The 25,170-nt window shown below is 33.0% G+C and overlaps 3 protein-coding genes across 5 annotated transcripts; 1 reads left to right on the forward strand and 2 right to left on the reverse strand.

The window, feature by feature from the left end:
- The first annotated feature begins 9,805 nt into the window (after nucleotides 1-9,805).
- Nucleotides 9,806-11,332, forward strand: LOC111315602 (uncharacterized). The gene is made up of 2 exons (XM_022917453.2): nucleotides 9,806-10,443; nucleotides 10,556-11,332. Exons 1-2 carry the CDS (start codon nucleotides 10,087-10,089, stop codon nucleotides 11,165-11,167), a joined length of 969 nt encoding a protein of 322 aa, XP_022773188.2. The 5' UTR covers nucleotides 9,806-10,086; the 3' UTR covers nucleotides 11,168-11,332.
- A 350-nt stretch (nucleotides 11,333-11,682) lies between these two features.
- On the reverse strand, nucleotides 11,683-18,081 carry LOC111315601 (serine hydroxymethyltransferase 6-like). Of its 3 annotated transcripts, XM_089749410.1 has the most exons (6): nucleotides 16,754-18,081; nucleotides 14,993-15,398; nucleotides 14,109-14,210; nucleotides 13,112-13,408; nucleotides 12,607-12,655; nucleotides 11,683-12,286 (listed from the first exon to the last, which is right to left on the reverse strand). In XM_089749410.1, exons 1-4 carry the CDS (start codon nucleotides 17,747-17,749, stop codon nucleotides 13,185-13,187), a joined length of 1,728 nt encoding a protein of 575 aa, XP_089605536.1. In that variant the 5' UTR covers nucleotides 17,750-18,081; the 3' UTR covers nucleotides 11,683-12,286; nucleotides 12,607-12,655; nucleotides 13,112-13,184. The 3 variants fall into 3 exon arrangements, with proteins under 3 accessions (XP_089605536.1, XP_089605535.1, XP_089605537.1); XM_089749409.1 differs by lacking the exon at nucleotides 11,683-12,286 and having other exon boundaries at nucleotides 12,499-12,655; XM_089749411.1 differs by lacking the exons at nucleotides 11,683-12,286; nucleotides 12,607-12,655 and adding an exon at nucleotides 12,713-12,879.
- Nucleotides 18,082-19,574: 1,493 nt separating this feature from the next.
- LOC111314963 (auxin response factor 17-like) lies at nucleotides 19,575-23,861 on the reverse strand. Its single transcript, XM_022916582.2, has 3 exons — nucleotides 22,715-23,861; nucleotides 20,754-21,514; nucleotides 19,575-19,736 (listed from the first exon to the last, which is right to left on the reverse strand). Exons 1-2 carry the CDS (start codon nucleotides 23,726-23,728, stop codon nucleotides 20,792-20,794), a joined length of 1,737 nt encoding a protein of 578 aa, XP_022772317.2. The 5' UTR covers nucleotides 23,729-23,861; the 3' UTR covers nucleotides 19,575-19,736; nucleotides 20,754-20,791.
- Nucleotides 23,862-25,170: the final 1,309 nt, after the last annotated feature.

Genomic DNA, 25,170 nt, shown 5'->3' on the forward strand with positions numbered 1-25,170 from the left:
CAGTAGCCTTTAGTAGTACTAATTTCCTTTTTTTCCCTTTCTGCATCTTACACCTGGCTTGTCATTGATGCCAACGGGAACTTTCAGCCATGAAAAAACATTCATGGGAGGCCATTTGTCAACATAACAGCTCAAGAAAAAGACCAGAAACAGTGTGTCCCTTACAATGGGCTAAGATTTACTGTTTCTTCTGACTTTAACTGACGGCACTTTCATTTTTTATTTGAGAATGACTTGCTGGGATTCCCGAAAAGTGAGATAAGCATCAGCTCAAGTTAAATTGCATGGTAAGCAGCAACCTATTACATCGTGATTAACTATTTTGGCCCACTTAAAAACCTCTTCTGCTATGTGTCTAAATCTGGGACACAAACAAAACAGGTCATTCCATCTTTATCCCTGAAAATATATGGTGGTATGTTTTATTGCCTTGAGTAATTCATCGCCTGCAGAAGAATGACTTTGAGTCCCAAGGTTTTGTTTTTAAGGAGGTTGAGTTGGTGAATTGCACACTCCTGGTCAGGATCAGCAAACATGCCAGCTATCAAAATTTTATTATGGCTAACATCTTCCACAGGACTCTAAGCACCACATTGAGGGTTCCAACCATTAAATTTAAAACATGTGGCTTGTACCCACTTAGCAGATGATGAGCTAAGTTCCTCAATCAATTTGGAATTGCAAAAAAAAAAAAAATTCCTACTAAATCGAAACTACTACTAACAATACATTGCTATAGATGTTTAGTTGATGGTTCAAGGAAGCTAGTATTTTAGAGTGCGCCCTCTTTTAGGGGATGACAAGGGCTAAAATGTACGATGTACTGGTAAGGAATCCTGAAGTGGAGTTTTTGGCTAGTTGAACCAAAAAGAAAAGGGAAGGAAAGAAAAACTCTCCTCTCTCCCTCACCATCAATCAATGTTGGTCAAAGAGGAGAAACTAGGGTATAGAATCTATTCCCCTAAAAGAATTGAGCCAATTGGCCTTAAATTTTGGTAATTGGATCCTTTCTTCTCAACTCATATGATCATTTCATCTCCCTGGCCCCGACTTTTTTTTCTTTACCAAAGTCATGCTAATTGGTTGAACTCATTTTTGCTATCCTTACTCTCTACATGTGAGAATGTGCATCTTAGGCTTGGAATAACCCTCACTTTCCCTCTTCCTCACCTTTGTTTAAATCCAATTTTGCAGACATCCACACTCATGGGCACATGTTTGATGGAGAACAGATCAGAAGAAATGTGAATTTCATATTGTAATTTACCAACTATATTTTGTTTGTCTAGATTTATGCCGTTTATGCCAATAGTAGAACAAAGACAAATTTCCTACGCAATCTCAAGCATTGGCTTGAAAACCCATATTGAAACTCCATGCTCTTTGGTCATGTCAATATGATGTATTTGTGGCCCACTTTCCTTCTTGGAAAAAGTTGTTCACACTTGCACCTCACATGATTAAGGATTTTTTATTTTGTTATAACCACAGAAAATGAAGATTTTATGTTCAAATTTTTTGGTATGTATTAACTAATAATATACTTAATGCTAAATATCTATTTTAGAAATAAATACTTCTAAATTTTTTTCTTTATTACTTTAGATAAACAAAGATTACCCATGATTTAATTTTATTAACATGACAAAAAGAGATAAGTTAAATAAGAAAACCAAAAAAAAATTCCATGGTGGTTGGACTTTGTATAATTTTTTTAATAAAAAAATCACAATACAAAGATGAAAAAAATTACAAACCTTGAAATTTAAATTTTAAATCTATTAAATCTCATTTTTTAAAAAATAATTATATAAATTAATTAAATTAAATTTTAAAATCGATCATATATAATTTATCTTCATCCCATCTCAAAAAAATAAACTTTACAAAAAAAAATGCATAAACATTTTCAAACTAAAAAAGGAAACCACAGTTTACATGTTGTATACTTGGATCATCAAACTTAATAATTATGATTCAGGAAATTACTAAATAGGCTTCAAGAGGACTCTGAGACTAGCACTTGAAATTTTGATTGTAAAAATTTCAAAAGGATGGCCCAAGGGCAAAGAAAACTCCTACCTTAGAAATGTTCAGCATATGAATTATGATTATGAATCCAGTTGTGTAGTTTTTGGGTTGACACCTGCCCTCTAAATGTTTTAGGTAATAACACTTTTACCAACCTCCCCTTTTTTTTTTATTATTATCTTTTTCTCTTTTAAAAAACAGAGTCAGCAACTTAATTGCCTTCTGTTTCTCATAATTTTGAGCACTTTCTTTTTCTTTCTTTGCATCAAGACAATGCTTTCCTTCCAAGTTCAAACTCATTTCCCTTTGCATTAATTTCTAAACAATTTATAAGGTAAAAAATTCACCATTTATAGAGAAAGGTTATTTTTTTTTAAATTGTTATTTTATATAGTTAGTGAAATTTTAAATTTATAAACGAAATTAAAATATTCTTTTATTATGTCTTTTTAATTTATTAATTTATTAATTTTTTTAAATATATATTTAAAAAAAATATTTTAACTTTTTAATCTTGTTGTTGATGTTATAAAATTTTAATAATAATGTATTATATATATATATAAGTATATCTCATGAAAAGGTAGGAGAGGGTTTTGATTCGAAATTAAAATTTTTATATTTTTTAAAAAAATTTTAACCATTAAATCAAATAGTTGATGGCGTATATTTTTACAAAACAACAAAGAATCAATGTAAAAAATTTTTTCATTTTTATCGACAGAATGAAGAATTTCTAAATTCTTTTTTATAGTCAATCTTTAGTACATATATTTACATATTAACAAGTCAAAATCTAATCTTAATATTCAAATTTTAATTAATTCATGTAATTAATTTTAAAATATGGCATCTTGATAAAATTAACATTTAAATTTTAATATTTATAATTTTTTTCTTCATTCTTCAACTTCTTTTATATAAAAAAAAAAATCAAATCTTAAAATTTTTTGTCTAATTTTTATGTAAATGTAGTTTTCATTAATTTTAGAAATGATTGATGATTTTTTTTTTTTTTCTGAACGTGACTAAAGAGTTCCATTATTTGGGTCTCTTCCAGGAAAACAATTTGGGCACATTTAAAATAGGGAAGAAAATTTACCTAAATTATTGTTGATGGTGAAATGCCAATTGAATCAAAGGGATGGCCACAGTGTAGTTCAGAGTTTGCAGAGAAAAAGATTGGTTTATCATTCAATTCCGTCCGGGTTGTTTGCTCAAGTGATTGTCATGTCTTCATGTTGAGTTTACTCAAATCCTTACTTCATGTACTATGTTTGTACAACAATGAGACTTGTCAAACCTTTGCTTTCCCAATTGAGGCCTTTTGTTTCTCAAAAAAATAAATAAATAAATAAAATTAGAAAAATCACCTAATTTTTCCATATTAAATTGTTTCAATTTTATAACATTGTTTAAGAGATTTGAATTCAAAATTATTTTAATTAAAATGATTTATTACTTAAAAATTATTATCTTATGTACCAAAGATAATTTTTTTTAAAATTGATAAATAAGTTGAATTCATTCAAGTAATTATTGTATAAAAAACAATATAATTGATGTCTCTCTTTCCTATTTGTAAAAAGATGTAAATGTATTAACAATAAATTAACGATCATTTTATTATAATCATTTTGAATACATAATTTATAATTATTATTTTTTAAATTATCAAATAGATATATTTTATTTTAATTTAAAAAATTAAAAAATTAATGTATTTCGAAATTTTTTAAATAAAAAATTACGCATGTAACTCTAGTAATTTTCTTAAAAAAAAAAAAAAACTCTTGAAAAATGTGAGATTTGGGTTTGAACACTTGTAATCTTTTTATTTATGCCAAAAATTACTATTTTCTTACTTTAATTAGTTTCGGATCAGATTATAGTTTCAAGAACTTTCCTATTGATATTATTCATCTTAAAAGGAAAAAAAAAAAAAACTAATGCTAACTCCAAAGTTATGAATCTGGACCAGATCAAAGTTCTAGTCACATTCACTTCATAAAGCAAGCATAATAAAACTGAAGTGAGGTGGGCTCCCACATATGCATCATCGTTCACAGCAGGTTTTGGGAAAAATCACTTTTTCTTGAAACGAAAGCAGGGTTTTAATCTTAATAAAAACCCATTTTTTAATCTTAATTAAAAAAACACACGCACACGCACGCACGAACACATCAATATTGAAGATTGAAAAAGAAAGTGTCTAAGTGGTCCCATGGAAAAAACCCAAACTTAATTGAGTTGAGCTAACCTGACGGCAACTTGCCAAGACTAGTCATAATTGGCTTCATTTCCTCAACTGATTGCCCCCATTTTTTCTCTCTGTTCTTTGCCAATTACTCTTTAAATTTTCTTCTTCCTAGCCCATCTTCGAATTCCCAAATATTGAACAATTATTCCTTGTATCATTTTCATTCGTTAGAGGCTCTGGACCATCCAGTTGTATCCATCTGAGATCATTAAGAAGAAAATGAAACATTCCCCTATATAATGTGATTTCTAGGGTAATTTCTTTATGTGATGATTGAAATGTAGTTTAACAAATCTATCCGTGTGATGCATTTACTTTTTAGTATCATTCATGGATCGATTTATACGAGAACTTAAACTTTTATTTGTGCATATCTTATTATTTATAAGTTTTATTATCTCATACACTGACTTAAAATTTATAAATTTGTTTATGAGATTCAAAAACTCTGCTCGATTTTTTTTTTGGCAAGGCCAGGTTCTATATTTTCATTGGGAAGTCCATGTTTTACTAAAGAAGAGCAATCAACTTGTCACCCACCAACCTCTCCATCAGATCCTAAACCCAGAGCTCCCCTAATTTGCTGAGCAAGTTTTGGATTCTCATAAGATGCCTTGTTTTCTTGGCAAATTTGGGAAGTTTGATCATAATTTTGAGCTGGGATCCAAATAGAGTTTAATGGCATTCACATGTGAAAAGCCTTCTACTTATAAAGCTGAATCATATTTGCATTTATGGATGTACTTATCCATTTAGATATAAAAACAATGATAAGTATTACTTCACTCACTTGTAAGTAATATTCCATTCTTCTTAATTTCCTGTCTACAGTACAGAGATTAAGAAATGTTGACTTTGATGTTTTTTTTACTATTAAACCATTAATTTTTTTTCTATTTTATGAATATAAATATTTTTAATTCTAAAAAAAAAAAATGAAAGGACTTATAAAAATGTCATTAATTATCAACTAAGGTTCTTTTTGGATTGCATCTCATCCTCAGCGATGATAAGATAGCGATCAAAAGACGTGCAAATATCAACTTTTGCATCCAAATGGATGCACAGCGCGTTTAAAAATTGGTCAGTCATCAACTGCCCATTTTTGGTCGAGTTGGTGATTGGCCAGTGAAATTTTTTTTTTTTAATTTTATTGGTAAGTTTTATTACTATACCAAAAATGTCTTAAATTTTTTTTTATTTTGATTTGTTATTTAAAAATTATAAAATAATTTTCTTAATTAATATAATAAATAAATTTTATTACTTAATAATTTAATTATTATAAATTTTTAAATAATTTATTAATTTTATAAATTTTAAATAATTTATTTTTTTATTACATATACATTTTAATTTAATATTTTTAATAATTTTTTTTTTATTAAAATTCACTTAACTGTCATCGTTGCATTTACATCCAAACGCATATTTTCATCACTAATTTTAGTTTCATCACTATAATAACTAATTTCACTTTTACAATTAATTTTAATATTATTAAAATTAATCTTACCGTCTATTCAAATGAATCTTAATTCAACTCTAAGTATTGCTAACAACTTAATATCAAGAATTGCCCTTCACCAAAAGGCATCATCAAGTAGGTTTACATGTGTATTTGGAATAAATTTATGGTGAAAGGGTAGTTTAGGTATTGAAATTTAAAATTAAGGATTTGAGAGTTTTTTTATTTAAATATATAGATTTATTTTGATAAAACTTAATTCAATATTAAATAATCCAATTTTGTTATTGCATATATATTTTAATTTAATATTTTTAATAATTATTTTTTTTATTATAATTTACTTAACCGTCAATGTTATATTTACATCCAAACACATATTTTTATCATTAATTTTAATCACATCGTTATAATAATTAATCTCATCTCTACAATTATTTTTAAATTTATCAAAAACAATCCCATCATTCATTCAAATAAACCATATTTCAAGTCTAATTATTGCTAACAACTAAATATCAAGAATTGCCCTTCACCAAAAGGCATCATCTAGTAGGTTTACATGTGTATTTGGAATAAATTTATTGTGAAAGGGTAGTTTAGGTATTGAAATTTAAAGCCAAGGATTTGAGAATTTTTTATATTTAAATAGATAGATTTATTTTGATAAAACTTAATTCAATATTAAATTTATTTATATACTTTTGGGATTTGATTTATCGTTTTATATTTGAGTTATATATATATCTATTTTTTTATTTAATAAATTTTTTATTTTGTCTATATTTTTTAAGATGGTAAAGCATTTGTAAATGTAATACAATGAGAATTTTAAATTGTTTTGCTCATTTGAAAAAGTTACATATTTATTAGATAAATCTCAAAGACAAAGTGAGGTTTTTAATCCTTGTTTTAAAACAAAATGAAAAATGAAATTATCTAATTAAAAAGAATATTGTTAACGTAAATTCTAATGTTGACTTGCCCTAATAAAATACCAGACAAAAATTATTTTTTAATAATTAAAATTGTCAAAAATTTAATTTTGATCACTCAAATTTATGTCATTTTTTAAATGGTAATATGTGAAATATGACATTAAACCTCTTTTTCAAGTCAAATTTGTATTAATTAAATGAAAATAATTCATGATCCTCTTATCTAGCTCACCTTTCCAAAGAATTAATGCAATTTTAAGTTTTAATTAATTTGTATTGGAATTATTTATTAGCATAATTACATTAATATCTTTAATATAATTTGTAAGTTTTATTAAGTTTCAAAAAAAAAAAAGGTAACCAATTGTATAGAATCGAAATTATTGGTTCAATCAATTAAAGCTCATCCTCATTGACGAAAATATCTTAAATTTGAGTCTTGTCGGTGATCACTTATTGAGGTCATCTCGAATGCATGATCTGCAACCATCTGTCTTAAGCTGTCATGTACGAAATATTTTACCTTGACCTAAAAGATTAAATAGCCTATCTACTCCCAAATTTTACGTAACCAATCAAAGCTAGACTAATCAAAGCTTAGCTTGTAATCTCAATAACCCTAAAAGAGTGAACATACCAACACATAGTTAAATCAATATAAATAATTAATAAAACTGCTTCATAAGATAAACTTGGGTGCTTTACTGAGGGGTTGATTTGAAGCAAAAATTATGTAAAAAGCTTTTCTTAAAAAATACATGAGCTTTTTGTCTCTACCAAATGAGTAACTTAAAATTTAAGTTGTAAAAAAGGTGAAACTTCAATTATAGTTCAAATTACTTTTGACATAAAAAAATAAAATAAAATCTTCATAACTAATGTTACTTTAAGAGCTAATCAACATTTCTCTCCTCCAAAAGACACTCTAAATTAGAGAACTTTGATTTTAATTTAATTCTCGAAATATTTTACATAAAAATCAAATACTTACTGATATAAAAAAATAGTTTTCTTGCAATCAATTAGATTAATTTTTTATGGTTGAAAAGCTCGATCTTTTCGTAAATTATATATAAGAAAAATAGAGACAAATATAACAAATTTTTTAATTAATGAAAAAAAAATAATAATAATAAGATCTAATTAGATAGGGAGATCTTATTTTATACTCCATGCTTAAAAGGGTGCGCTCCTAGTCATAGATCAAAGATAATTAAGGGGGAGGGCTGTTGAATCAATGCCCTTGAACAAAAAGTTCTTTGGCTTCTTCCTCTTCTTCACTTTCCAATGAAAATCTCAAAAAGACCAACATCCTTTTTTAACATGTCCCATTCTCCAAAATCCTAAGACCACCCTACTCACCACCAATTTCTCCCTATTATTATTTCAAACATAACCCAATATTATAAGATTTCTTGCCCCCCCCCCCCCCCCCCCCACCCCCTCTCTAGAAAAAAAAATGAACATTCATATCACAAAGAAAATTAAAGCCCCTTTCTTTTTTTTTTTATTTTTTTAATTTGCTTCTTAATAAAATTATGATAAAACATCATCCCCTTGAACATTCTATTGCTTTTGATGAACAAGTAGGAACAATTTAATCATTAACAATTTGTCAGATGTAACAAATTTTGGGTCCCAAAACATTGTATATTAAACGATAATAAAAGTAAATAAATCGACAAAATCTTTTTTAATTTAGGATCAACCGTTTGATGGCTCCTAAAGCTGGTGAAAGCAACGGTGTTGATTGGGTTATAAATTTGAAGATATATACAAAATCTTCCATTTTGTCCAGAGAAGAAAAAGTGATGGGAATAAAAGTAGTATTGGCCTAAAAAGACTGATTTTGCATAGTAGAAGGTTAAACAATTGGACACAAATACAAGGAACCTCATCATTTGATTTCCTCTTTCTTTAAAAACAATCAAAGAAAAGATGTATCTAGGAAAAATAAATCTCACAAATTTCAATAGAATGGAGGATGAAGATGTTGTATTTGGGGTTGATTAATGCAATATTTCCAATACATGTGAGCCATGAATTAAAAATAAAGAGTGAGAAAATGAAATGATTTTGGAAGATTGGATGTAAAAATGTTTTAAAATAAATATTAATGAAATTATTTATAAATTTTAATTGATGTTAAAACTATTTTTTGAACAAATATGTTTTAAGTGGAAAATTATTACGTTTAAAATTAAATATTATATTCATCGAATAAAAATTTTGAATTACAAGTAAAATCATTTGAATGTCTGACCATCATACATTCAAATGTCTTTAAGTAAATTGTCACACAAAATGTGAAATTTATGTAAAATATTTTACTATTAACCTTATGGCATTAGGATACTTAAAAGTAAATTTATATACAAATTGCTTTTTATTATTTGATTTTTTGAATTCCCTTTAAATAACATTTGAGTCTTGTTATTTATTTTTTATTTTAGAGTCTATTTATTAACTTCCAAAACATTATTTTTTTTAACATAAAACTACATGAGTTTTATGATTTTAAACATTTATATTTTGTAAAAAAACACTTACAACACTTCACAAAATATATGTTTTGATAATATATAGGTTAGAAGTGAAGGACCAAAATGGGGGAAAAGAAAACAAAGATGGAAAGCAGCCAAAGGGAGCAGTCGATTCAAACATCTGAATTCCAAAATGGGAAGAAAGTAAGAGAAGAAAGTAGAAGGCAATAGAATCTCAGTCAATCAAACTTTTTATAAGCCGATAAACTCAAACAGAGTCTATCATCCTATAACAATGACAAACTTCATTCATTCTATTCTGAGTATTTAAAAACTTATTCTTCAAATTGCAAAATACCCATTTCCCCTCTTCTCTCTCTTTGAATATTAAATAAATAAATTTTAGAAATCTGGATATTCTGGGGATAAAACAAACTGAAAAGGAAAAGGAAGAAATTGGGAAGGGAGTCAATGAAAAATTCATGTCTTTTAAGGGGCATTAGTCCAAGCTTTTCTTTCGCTTTTTTCTTTGATTCTTCTCTTTTTCCTTTTTGGTAATTTTACTTCCCTTTTAATCCTCAAATTTCCTTTCAATAATTTTTATTTTTCCTTTCTATTCCATTAAACAATGAAAATGGCATATTACCAATCAATCATCCCTTCCCCTCTATAGGAAACACCCATCATTGATCCCAACAATCCTTTTCAACCTTAGAAACCTGAGCTTCTAACATATACCCTTAATTCCATTTCCATTTCTTTTCCTCTTTCCCTGCTCTCCTCCCTCTTCATTCTCCTTGCTATTCTCTGGATGCCTATTTCCTATCCATTTAAATATCCCTTCTCTTTATAACATTTTGTCCTCGCCCTTACTCCCACTCTTAAAACTCCACTTTTTTTCTGACAATGGATCCATCTTCCAACAGCTCAGTCAATGGATTCTACACCTTCCTTACTCGTGGCATAGATGATCTTGAGCGTATCTATCTCTCTAATAACTTCATGTCAATCCAATTCCTTCAGAGGGTTCTTTCCCTTCTCCGATCTTTCCATTCCCAGCTACTTCTTCTTGTCCAAAAGCTTCATCTTCCTGTTGGTGATAAGTGGCTTGAGGAATACATGGATGAAAGTTCCAAACTTTGGGAAGCTTGTCATGTCCTTAAATCGGGCATCTCTGGCATGGAAAATTATTTCTCTGCTGGATTTAATATCACTTCTTCCCTTGATAATCATCGCCATCTTAGTCCCCAACTCTTCAGACAGGTTATTAAGTTCCCAAACCTTACAACTTTACTATCCAAGTTGAGACTTTTTTTTTAGTTGTTAAGCATTGAATTTATGATCTGATTTTTTTTTTTTTAACTATTGACAATAGGTCATCCGGGCAATTTCAGGGTGCCGTAGAGAAGCTGTGGGATTGGAAGAAGAGAACAGGGCGTTTATAGAAACAAGAATCCAACCACTTTCATTAAGGTTTGATGAGAAGGTTTCTATCGAATCAAAGCTGAATGGGTTCAATGGTTTCCGAGGAGTTTTATATGCAATGAGGAATGTCAGCTCATTGCTTTTAATGATCTTGCTGTACGGGCTGGTTTATTGCTGGCCAGAATCAAGTTTCTTAAGAGGAGGATACGAAGGGTATCTTGTTTTTGGATCAGCTTTCATGATCTCAACAGCAAGATTGCAGCAAAGAGTGGCAGCAGAGATCAACCAGATGAATGGGAGGCCAGGCATATTGCTTTATGAGTTTAGGAGATCAAAGTTGGCTATGGAAGAGCTGAGAGGGGAACTAGAGAGCAGGTGTGGACAAGGAGGGGTGCTGGAGTGGGAAACAGAGGTGGGGATAAGGGAAAGAGTTGAGAATCTTAAAGGGTGTTTTGGAGTATTGAGATCTGGTGCTGAGAATATAGTTGGGCAACTCGATGATTTCTTTGACGAGATTGTTGAAGGGAGGAAGACGCTTTTGGACTTTTGCAGTCATAGGTAGCGAAAGGAGAGAGATGAGAGACAGTTGGACGGTTGAAAATAAAAAGTTAAAAAAAAAAAAAACTAGGTAGAATTATCAGTTGTTGGGGGTTGTTGCACCTTTTAACCCTTGTCTTCCTTCTAATTTTCCCATTTTTTTCTTTAAAAAAAATTTCTTTGTTGGTTGTTTCTGTTGTGGAGATAGTAGTTTGTTTTCCCCAAAGCCTAGAGAAATACGTGCAGGGAACGGGGAGACAAAATTGAGTGATTCAGGGCTTCAACAATCTTAAAAATATAAACAGTAAAGACAAAAAAAAAAAGAATGTTAGGACTAATTTTCATGCAGGGCAAACCAGCATTATATGTTGTTTTTTACCCTAAAAAAGGGCATAGAAGCTTCTTGTTATTTTTTTAACTGAGAAGATGAGTCAAACCCTGAATTGTTGTTAAAATACTTAGTAGGTATTTTATTTATTTTGAAAGTGGCTTTCCCTCTTGATCTTACGGTACAAAGATTAAAGCTTTCGTCTGATTGAATTATAAAATAAAACATATGATTGATATGTATTCTAATCATCAGATTAATTTTTTTTTCTTATTTGTTTCGTTCCTTTCTACAGACGAGAGCAAAAGAGGTGCTCTTTAGTTGTTATAGCAAATGACTTAAATCATTCTAGAGGTGACAAAAATGATGAAACAGGAAGGGGGTCGGTTAGGACTATAGGGGAGGACTGTGAGATTCCTGGGTAGCTTTAATTTCAAAAGCAAAAGCAGCAGCAGCAGCTGCAGCAGCTGAGCTTCTTTGATCGTTGGAAGCTTTTGTCTGATTCGGTTTTCAACTTTGAAAGCAATAAAGTTTTGATGAAGAAAGCTTCTAACCATATCACCTCTTCCCGAAATGTCCCTTCTGATTCTCTCTCTGTCTCTTTTTTTTCTCCCCAATTTTATTTTTATTCTGTTGCCAGTTCCTTCACCTTTTGGGGGTCTGTGGAATCGTAGAACTAAAGAAAAATATTTTTTATTGGGGGGGTGGGGGGGGGGGGGGGGGTGTTCACATTCTCATTTGTTACCGTATCTCATGCTTTTTGTCCCAGCCGGAAATTCATGCCTTGCCTCCCTTCAAGGGTTCCATGAGAGGAGGCTGAGTAAATTATAAAAAAAAGCATAAAATAATGGAGGAAGATACATGACAGACAAAAATCAAAGTAGTGAATAAATAAAAAGCCAGCCGTTTGGCAGTAGTAGCAGCAGCGGCAGAAAAATTATGTTTATTGAACTGTTCTTTAGGCTACGTAGTACGTATCATTACCCATTTAATAACACACCAAGCCCCACATTATCACCCAAATCATGTTTCTTCACTTTATTTCTTTTTTATTTTTATAAAGTTTTCAGCTTTTGTTTCCTCTTTAAACCGGTTACTAAAACTAGCCTAACAACAAGAATAAAAAAATAAGATACCTGGAACAACAGGAGCTATTGCAAGTCAATGCAGAGACAATTTCATGGTCTGCAGGAAAAAAGTATGAAATATTATTAAAAAGAAAAGACATTAAAAGCAACAGGATAGTTAAAGTAGTTGTTTTCCTTGTTTGAATTATCCAGAACAAACAGCAGCAACTCAACAGTGCTATGTCAACCAATTCGGTAGGCTGAATATTACAAGTTTGGCAGGATTTGTTGCCAAGTTTTTTTGCCATATGGAGCTATACACTTTCACTGCCTTACTTTGGTCTCAGTCATTAGAAAAAAAAAAAAAAAGACCAATTATGGGAACTAGCCTGACTGAAAGCATCATAAATGACTTTATATAACTTCTTACAAAATTACAAAAGAGAAAGACGGCTGGTTCAGCAAATTGATATCTGTAAATTTTTTGAAACATATCCAGAACTGTTGATTTATTTTTCTGTAATTTACACAGGTTCAATGGGAAAACATGGATGGGCTAGAATTATTGGATTACCAAGAAAAAGTGAAGGTAGCCAGAGAAGCAAGAAAATGATGCCAAGTTGCATGCAGGCCATCTTATGAATCTTTCAAGTATCAAATCCTGGCATTGCAAACTGGCAGGCAAATGCCACGACCTGATTCCGGAGACCAACAACGTCTTTATTATAGTAAAGACCATTGAGAAACTCTTTCTGCAATTTACCATGATCTCTCTGCACAGCACTCGTGATCTGAGCGGCTCTATAAAGAAAGTCAGCAATTGTCTCAAAATCAGACTCTAAACAACCTCTCGATGTCATAGCAGGCGTACCTGAGAGAAAATTAGGAAAATTAAGACATTAATGGAAAATGGAAAATGGAAAATGGAAAATTGTAAGTCAACAATTTGGTGACAATAAAATAAAAGAACATAGTAAGTGAACCACAATAAATGACCTAAATACATGATATAGTGGGTTAAATAAAGTATAAAACATCCATATTTAAAACACTAGGAACCTGTAGTGAATTTGCTTATGCTATTTTTGATGTTTTTAGAAGTAGACAACTACATGAATAATAGAGTCACTCCATAAGAAGAAATATTAATGATCATATGAATGTCAAAAAATGTTTTAGGCCCCAATAAACTCATTGCTAGTTAGCTGGCAAGAAGCACAAGCCAAAAACACAACATGTTTTCTTAACACCTTTGTAATTCAAATAACCTTTGTGGTTATAATACCATTGTAACTACTACAAGAATTAGTCATTTCTAAATATGTTACTAGGGTATACAGAACGTATTAAGGCACTTGAAAGTACTGATTAATATTAGCACAGCACATTATTTTACCAAATGGCTCATTTCAATGACTGTCAAACCAAAAAAAAAAAAAGGAATCTGCAAACAAACCTAGAAAACGTGCTTTGCCTAACAAAAAATAAGGAATGATGTATTGTGACCTTTTATGAAGCTGTCAAAAAGCAATAGAAATTTCTTTAACTGAAAAAACAAGAATTCTGCTTACCAATTCTCACTCCCCCAGGAGAAATAGCACCATTATCACCAAATATAGCAGTTTTATTCAGAGTGATGCGGCACATCTCACAAACTTTCTCATACCATTTACCTGGGAAACAAAAAGAAAAGAGTTATTTATAGAAAGGGTGTAAGGAAGCACATTTATTAATATGCAGGAAATGTACTCTGTGTACAAATAATTGCACATATTAGGTTGTTTGTCATAGTAATTAATTACGTGATTAATCAAACTGGTTAAACTCCAGATCCTTATTGAAATATATGGAACAAATATTAAACAATCTTTTTAGCTTGTCAAATAGATGGGCTGGTGAGATGTAGACAGAAGAAAAACTTGTCTGAAAGCAACTGGCTCACTTCTCTTATGATTCTCAAGAAAATTGACAGCCTTTAAACAGAACCATCAACTTCTATTTTCACTAGTCAGAATCTTGTATTACAGTTAATTATTGGCTTTTCTAGATTTTATTCATAAGAATTAACTTATTCATACTTTTTACATGGAAAAAACCACTTCATCATATGCTTTCCCCTTTTGAAATATAGCCGTGAATAATGGCAAAAAAACATAGCTTTGAATGAGACTCGTAAAATTTATTATAATAAACTGCTAGGAAAGAAAAGTAGCTTCGAAATCCAAAAAGAGACTAACTAGAAAAAAAGGAAAAAAAAGTTGAAGAAACCCATTAAGGAGTTCAGGGTGAAAAATTGGTCACAAAGGAAAAAAACTACAATGTTAACATAATCAAGAAAAAACACAAGAAGGAATAACTTAATTCCAACCAAAAAGAAATTCGAGATGTTAGCACATATTTCCTCGGCATGAAAAGACACAAAATTTGTGATATTGAGCAGGCAAGATTAGGGAACCTGTTAAGCCTAGAGTAGAGAGATCCCAAAGCAACAAATGGTTGTCAGTGCCCCCAGTAACCAACTTGCATTTTCTTCTCAGCAGAGCAGTAGCTAAAGCCTGAGCATTTTTCTTCACCTGTTGCATATATGCTTTGTACGCTGGTGTAGCCACTTGCTTCAAGGCTATAGCAAGAGCGGCAATGTGATTATTATGAGGTCCCCCTTGTAATGATGCAAAAACAGCAAAATTTATCTTTTCCTCAAAATCATGCTGGTCACCATAATCACTATTACCAAGAGACATGCCCTGTGTTCTTGATTTTGCACCCCTCTTATAAAAGATTATACCTCCCCTTGGGCCCCGTAGACTTTTGTGAGTTGTTGAAGTAACAATATCACAGTAGTCAAATGGACTAGCACATTCCTGCAATGGACAAGAGTGAACATGCTGGTAAGTGGAAAGAAAAACACAAAATTGCATTGCATGAAAAGGCAAATACTGAAAGATTTCATCAACATGAAGAGCCATTACATGTCAAAGCTATTATATTTCTTTCAAGGACTGAAGCATGTAGAAGGGATTTGATTTTCTTTTCGGGGTTGGGGGGTAGGGGGGTTGGGTTGGTGCCTTGGTGGGTGGTGGTCGACGGTTCAACCCAAAACCCAGCAAACATTTCTGCTAGTTCAAAACTGAAATTCACACAATCCTTCCTGTTATTTTGAACCCATATAACCCTAACAAATTAGATTTGAGAACTGTTGAAAGGCAAAACACCTTGTAGAAAATCAACAATCTATAACTTTGAATTTCATAACCATCAAGGATGAGCTAGCAACAGATAAGTATTCAAACGAGCAGAGCTCCCCTAAATGCAATCAGCATAAAGCCAACTGGGCACTGACTATCAAAATCATATGATTTACTATATTATCACAATAGCAGTCAAAATATAAATTCTATCATTACCAGTCTCCAAAAAACCCACCCTTTTTTCTGAAATGAGTACACTCATTCAACCAAAAGGAGAAATGAACACAAGGAAGGAAGGAAACATCCATTTCCCTGACTAACAAGAACAAAGGATAAGGTCTATGTGCATTTATATGCATATAAACTCAAAGCATATGTGTTTGAGTTGACATATACCAAGTCAGATAAACTCAAAGTTATTAGGGAAGGAGAGGGTAAAATAGGAAAATCATAGAGATCCATTGTGGCTTATAAAGTCGGACAGTTCATGATAATTAGATGATAAACCAATCTATCTCACACAACTTAATAGACAGGTTCAACATGGGCTCAACTTCAATAAGACATAAGTTACAAATGCTGTTTGGGCATACGAATTCACAAGCTGACATGATTTGGTTTCCACCAAATAAAGCTTAAGCTTTCTCTCTAAAGGGTAAGTAAAGGGGTTTTTTTTTCCTGGTCTTTGTTAAATGTAAATGTTGGCATGTATGTTTCAGTCCAGTTAAGTTGCATGAGATCAAAAGTTGTGTGTGAATTGCATGCATATTTGGCAGGAAAACAGTAACACTAATTGATTATTTACCAACAGCAATGCTACTTGTAAGTTAATTTAAGTGGTATCAAAGCAGTGAATACTTTTATAGATTAGATAAGTATCAACTCTAGCCTATTACTATCTAAATGAATTGCAAGAAATCAAATACAGTGCCAAAAATTGAGAGAAACGTCAACACAAAGCAAAAAAAACTTTATGTTAGAATCAAAACACAAAACTAATAACTAATCAAAACAAGACAATTTCAAACCTTAGCTGCCACAAGACCACTAATATGAGCCATATCGCACATCAAAACCGCTCCACATCTATCCGCAATTTGTCTAAACCTCGCATAATCCCACTCCCTAGGATAAGAACTCCCACCACAAATAAGAATCTTGGGCCGATAATCAAGCGCCTTTTCCTCAAGCTTATTATAATCGATATACCCTGTTTGAGGATGAACCTTGTAAGGAAAACTCTCAAAAAATATGGAAGCAGCAGATACTTTCTTCCCACCCGGCATATACCATCCATGACTCATGTGCCCTCCGGATGGCGAATCCAACCCCATGATCCGATCACCAGGCAACAAAAGTCCCGTATAAACAGCAAAATTCGCGGAAGTACATGAATAAGGCTGCACATTGACTCCCCATTTCTCGGAATCAAGGTTAAAAGCTGCCAATGCACGTTCTTGACATAGGGTTTCGATTTTATCAATGAAATAATTGCCCGTATAGTACCTCGCTCCAGGCATTCCTTCAGAGTATTTGTTTGTTAAATGGCTTCCTAAAGCTTCCATTACAGCTTGGCACACAAAGTTTTCTGAAGCAATAAGCTCAATTCCTAAGAATTGCCTTTGCTTTTCCTCGTTCATGATTTCACTTAATTCTGGATCCGCGTCTTCTAGCCGTTGGTTTCCCCATGACCGGACCGCGGTTCGTCTTTGGTCCAGACCGGGATCAGGAGCAAACAGTTTACATGGGTTTGAAACAGGTTTAGGATCCCTTTGTCTTTTCCCACCAATAGATTGCCCTAAAATCCTAATTCCTCCATCTTCTTTGATGTGATTTTTGTGCACGCTGTTCTCGAAGGGAGGGGCACCGTCCTCTTTTTGCTCGAAGAACTGTAAGGGAACAAGCGGGAACGGATTCGATGGGCAGCGAATGCTGGTGTTGATTCGAAGCGAAATAGAATCGTCTACAATGGAATTTTTAGTGAAACCCAGAGATAGACCCGATTGAGCATGAGATATATCCATTGAAACCCTAATTAAAAAGGGGAAACTTTGAAATTTGAAGTGTTTGGGGAAACTTTTTCGGGGGCTCGAGGGAAGAGCTCACAGCTCTAATGGTATGAGTAAAAGCAACAGAAACAACGGCCCTTAAAGCAATTACAGCGGAAAAAACGAAGCCTTGGCTGATTCGACGTGGAAGCAAATACAGAGGTTTCCATAGTAAAAATATTTAAAATTTTTTGGTGTTTTCTCTTTTATATTTTTTGTCAATTGAAAACCTTGAAAAATGGGAATGTGCTGTGGAAAGGGCCGAAGGTGATCGTTAAAATGGTCCCCTTTGGTAACTGGTGGCAGACGAAGACGTGGTGAATGAACCTGGATCAGATTTTGGGCCTGGTTGATTTCTTGACCGGGAATAGCAGGTAGGGCATACGGGCCTGTCCCGGTTATATTACACGTGGCGAAACTGGATTACAAAGAATGTTTTCCTTCGTCTTAACTGTTAGCAAATGTAGCCTGAATGACGGCTACGTCCGCTCAAGCTTGTTTTTCCCTTTCTGGGAAAGACGATGGATTGGTCCACAGCTTGGAATGGGGGCCCATTTGGTTTTCATCTTTGTAAAAAACGAAAAAATTTGTTTTTTGTTTTTGTTTTTTTCCTTCCAAATTTCAGTTAATATGAGCTGATTGGCCCAACAAATTGTAGCCCAGCCCAGAATCAGAATAAAGACAGGAACGTTTCTTTTCTGTCCGAGTGTTACCTGGATTAAATGCTTCTTTTTAAAAAGCATATCATTTATAATAATTGAATTACAATTAATTAAATAAAATTTATAATTAAGTAAAATCTACTATAATATTACTTAGAATCATATATAATTATAAGCGGTAATTTTTTATATAATTATAAAATTATAATAAAAAGAATTATATGTAAAATGCTACTTCTTTTACCTTTCTTGTCGTCCATTGAGTCTTGCTAATTATGATATTTCAACCAAAAACACTTTCAGAATATTTAGAATGACCGGCATCAACAAAGAGCCTCCATCTGCATGTCAAAAGGAGTACTGACCTTAGGACGAAAATGTCATATATATCTTATATTGGCTAAAGCCAGCATCAATAAAGAGCTTACTCTATTATTCTTGTTCGTTTCGTTCCTGACCCTTTTGGACAAGCCATGGCTGCGTTAAAGGAATGGTTCAACCTGGTCTGACTAATCCCAAAAAATCCTTCCACGCTAGACGCTGTACTGAAAGGCGAGGGATCATCATTTTCGAACCAAGTGCTCATATAATGCCCAGGTTTCACTAAAACTGGGTCAAGCATTGCTAGCAAGAGTGGTCTTGCACTAAAGGGGTTGTCCTTAAGAAGAAGATGAGACGATGAACTTTTGTAGGATGGATAGGTAAAAGCAGAAGCCAACTCTGAAAGAGTCATGGGTTGGCCGTGGATGCAGTCATGCATATGATATTTGGTATTTCTAGCTGAACAGCACTGTTTAGTGACATGGAGTTTATGAATATGAACATATATGTTCCCAAACATGTGCTTTAGCTTGAAGAAGCTTATCTAAATCTACATTCTCCCCATTGACCAAATTCATCTTTTTTATGCTCCCTTGGAAGTTGAAATGGCTGTTACAGAAAGAAAGCTTAGATTATACTTACGAGAGCGACCAAAACGCTCCCCGTAACTAAAGACAAAATAATTGCCATCAAACTCAAAGATTTGGGTTAGGAAAATCGTATCAGCAGAAACCAAACCAAGAAAATATGAAACCTGGAACTGAGCCAGTCATCGAATTTCCTCCAATCATCAGAGTTCAATGCAACTCAAATCAAATGAACGGTACATATACAGTGTAATAAAATGATTCATGTCAACAACAGTCAAAAGTCTCCAACAGCACAGACTACTAAAACAAAAAACTCAGCATATATGTAAACTACTACTGACAAAATCATATTAGGTATCAGCTCAGCTTCCTGCCAGCCTAAAATTATACCTGCAAAACAAAGATTTAAGCAGAACAAATCACCATGGGTGATGGAAGGCTCAAAAAGAAAACAAGAGCATCTCAACCCAGTACTGAACAAGAAAAGGACATATATATATATATTTATAAATCCATGCATCAAAATTTTATAATAGTACCAGTTTACACCCAAATTAGTGGCAGACTCGTCATTTGCAAATCGGGAAATTTCTTGTTTTGATGCTTCATTCTTGACGGACAGTAGGCAGCGGCCAGCAAGAATAAACAATATTTATGTATTCCAGTGTTTTTTTTAAGAAGATGAAGGTTTGAGTCTGGTCAAACTTGATCACAACCTTTATCCCAACCTTCAAAATCCTAATTATCCATGTACAAGTTTAAACATGGTCAAGCATATCAAATGGATGACATGAACCTAAGGTTATGTTTGTTGTATGAGATGATAGATAGGATAGAATAATAATCATTATGTATTATGTTTGGTCTATATTTAAAGAAAAAATAGGATTATAAGGAAAATTAATATCTTCTTTATATAAAATGATTCAATTTTCTCAAAATGGAGAGGATTATTTTTAATCTATAAGATTAAACTTGTATGTTTTATTATACCTTTAAAAATTACATCAATAATTTAAATTATATAAATTTTGAATAAGGATAATTTTGATCAATAAATAAATTATCATATCCTAATCTTTGCGCATATCAAACACAAGATTAGATGATATTATTTAATCTAATCTTATTTATAATATTATTTTATCCTATCTTATCATAATCTTGTATACCAAATACATCCTAAGAGCATGATCTATGAAACAGCAACATAACAACACAAAATAGAGCATTTTTAGACGTACAAGATGCTCCAGGTCATACAAAAGGAAAGCATATCACGTAAAATCAATTATTTACAAAAAGCAAACAAATCGCTGTTACTTCGACAATAAAAACATCGCACTTAAGTATCAAATTGCAGTAGTAGCATGACAAACTGGTGAAATCCAATCAGAGAAACCATACCGAAACTGTTACTCATCTGGATGATGTAGACATGGATTTCATTCACAAGGAGAAACTTTGAAATCTGAGACTCTTTGCCATTGGACATCTAGTCTGTCAAGCAGCTTCGAATAGCCGTAAGTCAATGAAAGATCTAATGAGTTCTTTAGACTCGTTGCTTCATCATATCTTTTATCACCATCATCTTCCATACAACCAACATCATCAAATCTGCTTCCGACAGGCTCTTTCATATGGATTATCTTGCCAAACAATTGAAACGAACGAACGCCTACTTTGCTCGAGTTGCAGCCCCCATTTTCAGTAGGTTCTGTGTCAAAGGAAACCATGCTGCTCTTGCTACCCAGTGACAAGTCATCAGACTGTGAACTGCCAATGTTGAGCTCAGTGGATATCGTATTCAACTTGGGCACCATATAGTTGCCAGAGAAATTATCGGTGTACATCATTGGGGTATTCTCACTCATAGAGTTTGTTAGACTTTGCAAGTGAAAATGATTTTGCCTGGCTCCCTGCATGCCTGCAGGAAAAGAATTGTAATTCAATAGTGATGGATTCATATACCCCATTGTTGAATTAGTTAAACCTATCATAGGGAAGAAGATTTCTCCCTCTGCATTAGTCAGCCCAGAATCCTGAGAAAACTTGAACTTTTTGGCCGAGGGGAATGAGGAATGAAGCGGTGAGGAAGAAACAATTTCAACTTGCCATGGGCTCACTCTCCGTGCATTCTGGAGAACTTCAGGTTCATGCCATGCAACCTAATGATATAAAGATAATGAAATAGTGAGTTACCAAGTGTAAAGGGGGAGAAATTCTAAGTAGCAAAATGGATGAAAACTTTATCTTAACACCTCTCAAAAACTTAAATGTAGATTAAAGAAACCATATCCTACCACAAACCCAACCCCCAAAATGCTGCCCCTGAAATAAGAAAAACATAATGCAAAGAAGAAACTATTCTCCCATTATTACCAGTCATAGACACATGGGTAAAGAGAATATTAAACCAGACCTCTACTAAAGCACCGAAAGATCACCTATTCTCTACTAAGAACATAGGATGACATAGTTAGGAGTACACAAGATACATTTCACCTAAGCATCAAATAAAAAACTTAGGAAAGTACAATTTGATGGGATTTGAAGTTAACATGACTAAACTGCATATTCCTTGTTAGTTAAGTGACTCAAAATTGAATAGATAAACACTTTATTCTTTTAAAAAAATATAAAGATAAAGTACTAGAATTTTAGATCTACCCACAGTCAAATCAAGTCAAATATAAGAATTTTGATGATTTACAAATGCCTTGCCAAAATGCAATAAACAAAAGAAAATACGAACACCCATCTTACCTTGAATGAGAAACCACTATCTAAGAAGCCACTCAAAATCCAAAGACGCCTAGAAGAAAAAATGAAAAATGGTGCAAAATAATTCCTAATCTATATCAAATTCTAAAGAAATCCCACAAATCCATAATCTGAATTGCACCACCGCAACCTTGGCCAACTTCCTATGGAGAGTAACTCCAAGATTTGTTTGGCAGTTTCGCAGTTTCTGTTTCTCCAAGCTCATTAAAATTTTAGAGTAATGATTCGAAGCCTAATATGGGGCACTGATTTTAGGGTATGCAAAAATAGATATACACGAAATTAAAATGCAGCCAGCTACCAAATGTGTAATCTTATTTCAACCGCAATTCCTCCAGTCTATCATATATCATCAGTACTTATTATGTATAAGCAATTCGCACTGATCCACTTTTAACTGCCCCTAATTTATTTAACAATGTTGAAAACTTAGTACATACTTATTGATTAAATACGGAATTAAATTGTTAATATTGAAGTTAACAGTAATCCATACGGGATTAAATTGTTAATATTGAAGTTAACAGTAAAACACATTCAATTTAATAACCACAATTCTAACAATTGAGCCAAAGCAGTTTTACCTGAAGCATTCGCCAAGGAGAGCCAATCCAGGGGCCAGAATCAGGTACAGCAGCAGACACAACTGTCCCTTGAAACCACGTCATTCGCGAGGAATCCTCCGTCTCAACAGCCATCTTCACTCTGGTGCCACGAGCCCAGAATAAATTGAGTCCAGCCTCTACCAATTCCGCCCTCACCACGAAATCAGCCCAACCGGCCCGAGGATAGTAAACAACCTCGAATGGCAGCCCCTTCGCTGCCGTCTCAGCAGCTTCTGCAACTGCCTCCGCCGTCATCTTCCCCCTTCCTTCCCCTTTCATTACTCCAACATCACTTGGCTCTCTCCACCTCCCAGAATCCCCGCCGCCTTCTCCTCCCTTCATCGCTCGCCGGACTCCAATATACATTTTCCAATTACGGTCCCTCATGAAGACAACAGAATCGCCAGCGATGAGCTTCTTTTGATTAATGAACTTGCTCCATCCCGTAGTAAGCAGATGCCGACGTGGCGTTCCTCTGTAAATGTGGCGAAACTCCCAAACGCGGCCACGAACGTCGGTGACAGAAAGCGTCTGAACCGGCGGGTCTGCATTGTAGTCAAGCGGTGGGAAAATAGAGTCAGCACAAAAACGCGGGACGGAGAAGCCACCGCCATTGTTTGCATCGGACGGAGTTAAAATCTTGGCAAACGACACGACCTTATCAGAATCTTCAACTTCACAATTAATGTTTAGAAACCGATTGGGAATTCTAGAAGGTTCGACAGGGACGAGGAGGAGTTTCGCGAAGGCTTCATCGGTTTTCGTATCGGCGAGGCAATGAACGTCGGAGATAACGCAATGGATAAGAGGTGTAGAGAGTACGAGAGAAGAGAGTAAAGCAGTGGAACCGCAGGCTTGTTCCACGTGGCCTTGAGGGAAGTAGTAAACCCTAGAATTAACAGTGGGGATTTGAACGGAAGAGCCAGCGCTAGCTCGCCAGATCCTGGAATCGACATGGCAAACCTCCGCATGAGGAGGCCGTAGAGGCGGCATCAGGAGGCTTATGGTTTAGAGAAGAAAAAAAAGAGGGAATTAAAAAGGGATTAAAAAAAGGGGAGAGTAGGGTGTTTTGGAAAAGGGCAGAGTCTTAGTCCTTGTTGGTTTATTTTCTGGTTTTATAGTGTTTTTTTGGTGTGTCTGAGGTAAGGTAGGAAAGAGAGAGTTCAGTCTCAGGGGGCAGAGAAGCGGCAACGAAAGCTAAATTTTGTTAGTATTCGAAGAAAGGGAGAGAAAAAGGGCAAATTTGATTGGTTAGAAATTTAGAGTTTTAGCCCACAACGGACATAACCGTCTCCACGTCACTCTTGTCACGCTACTTCTCGAGAACGTGGATTACAATCGCTTTAGAATAAAAAGTAATTGAATTATGTAGCGGTACTAGTGTGGTAAAATAGTAGTACTAGTGTTGTAACTGGAAATAAACATGAACTGTCTTTCGGTTAATGTACGAAAATACCCTTGATGATGATTGGGGAAGTGAGGAAGTCAACCAATCGACGGTTAGGAAATTTTTGAGATTGTTTTGGTTGGGTTGGGAGAGAAAAGAGAGGAAATTGATGTGGGGGGAGGCCATTAAGGGGGAATTTCGGAGGGAAAGAGAGAGAAAGACAGATTGCAGCGACCAGATTTGATGCCTTGCTGTGACGATTTGCATTAACTGTGCGCCGACATTGAATTTTTTTATCCTTTTTTTATATTAAAAATAATTTAAACACACAAAAATAGCCATTACATGATCATAATCTGGACCGTCAAATTGTTACTGTAGTAGTGATTTTTTTGTCATATTTTATGGTAATTTTATCTTTCATTGGTCTCATCTGACAGTGATGGCTTTTTTTGTTTTTTTTGAAGAACATCATTGATGATAATTCGTTTTAACATTAATTAAGATTAGCTGTATCAACTCCTTATTAACAAAAAAAGAGGATAATTATCTTGCCTATGAAGAACTGTTTAATTTTTAATTTTTCTGCTTAATGATAATTTTCTCACATTCACAATTCCTCTTTACAGTTTTACCCCCTCCCCTATTTATTTTTTATTTTTTATTTTTTATTTTTCTGCTTAATGATAATTTTCTCACATTTCCTTCAGATGAATTTACATAAATACCCAATTCTTCTCACCACAAATTGTTTTGCTTTTTTTTTAAAATTTTTTCTGACAATAAAATTGATTAATGTTAGAGATGTTACTAAATTAAATATAAACAAATTTTATTATATTAGTTTAATTGATAAATTTTAAAATATTATTTAAAATTTTTATTAAATTTAATGAACAAACATAAATATATAAAAATTAAATCTATTCACAAATTATTTGTTGAACATTCTATTAATTGACATCCTAATGAGCACGTCTTAACAAAATTTTGATAAATTATACAGTAAAGTGTTTTAACATACCATGTTACAATAATATTCTTCATA

This window comes from Durio zibethinus, chromosome 20, assembly GCF_047325235.1.
Source record: "Durio zibethinus cultivar Kanyao isolate XHJ-2024 chromosome 20, ASM4732523v1, whole genome shotgun sequence".
Lineage (NCBI taxonomy): Eukaryota > Viridiplantae > Streptophyta > Magnoliopsida > Malvales > Malvaceae > Durio > Durio zibethinus.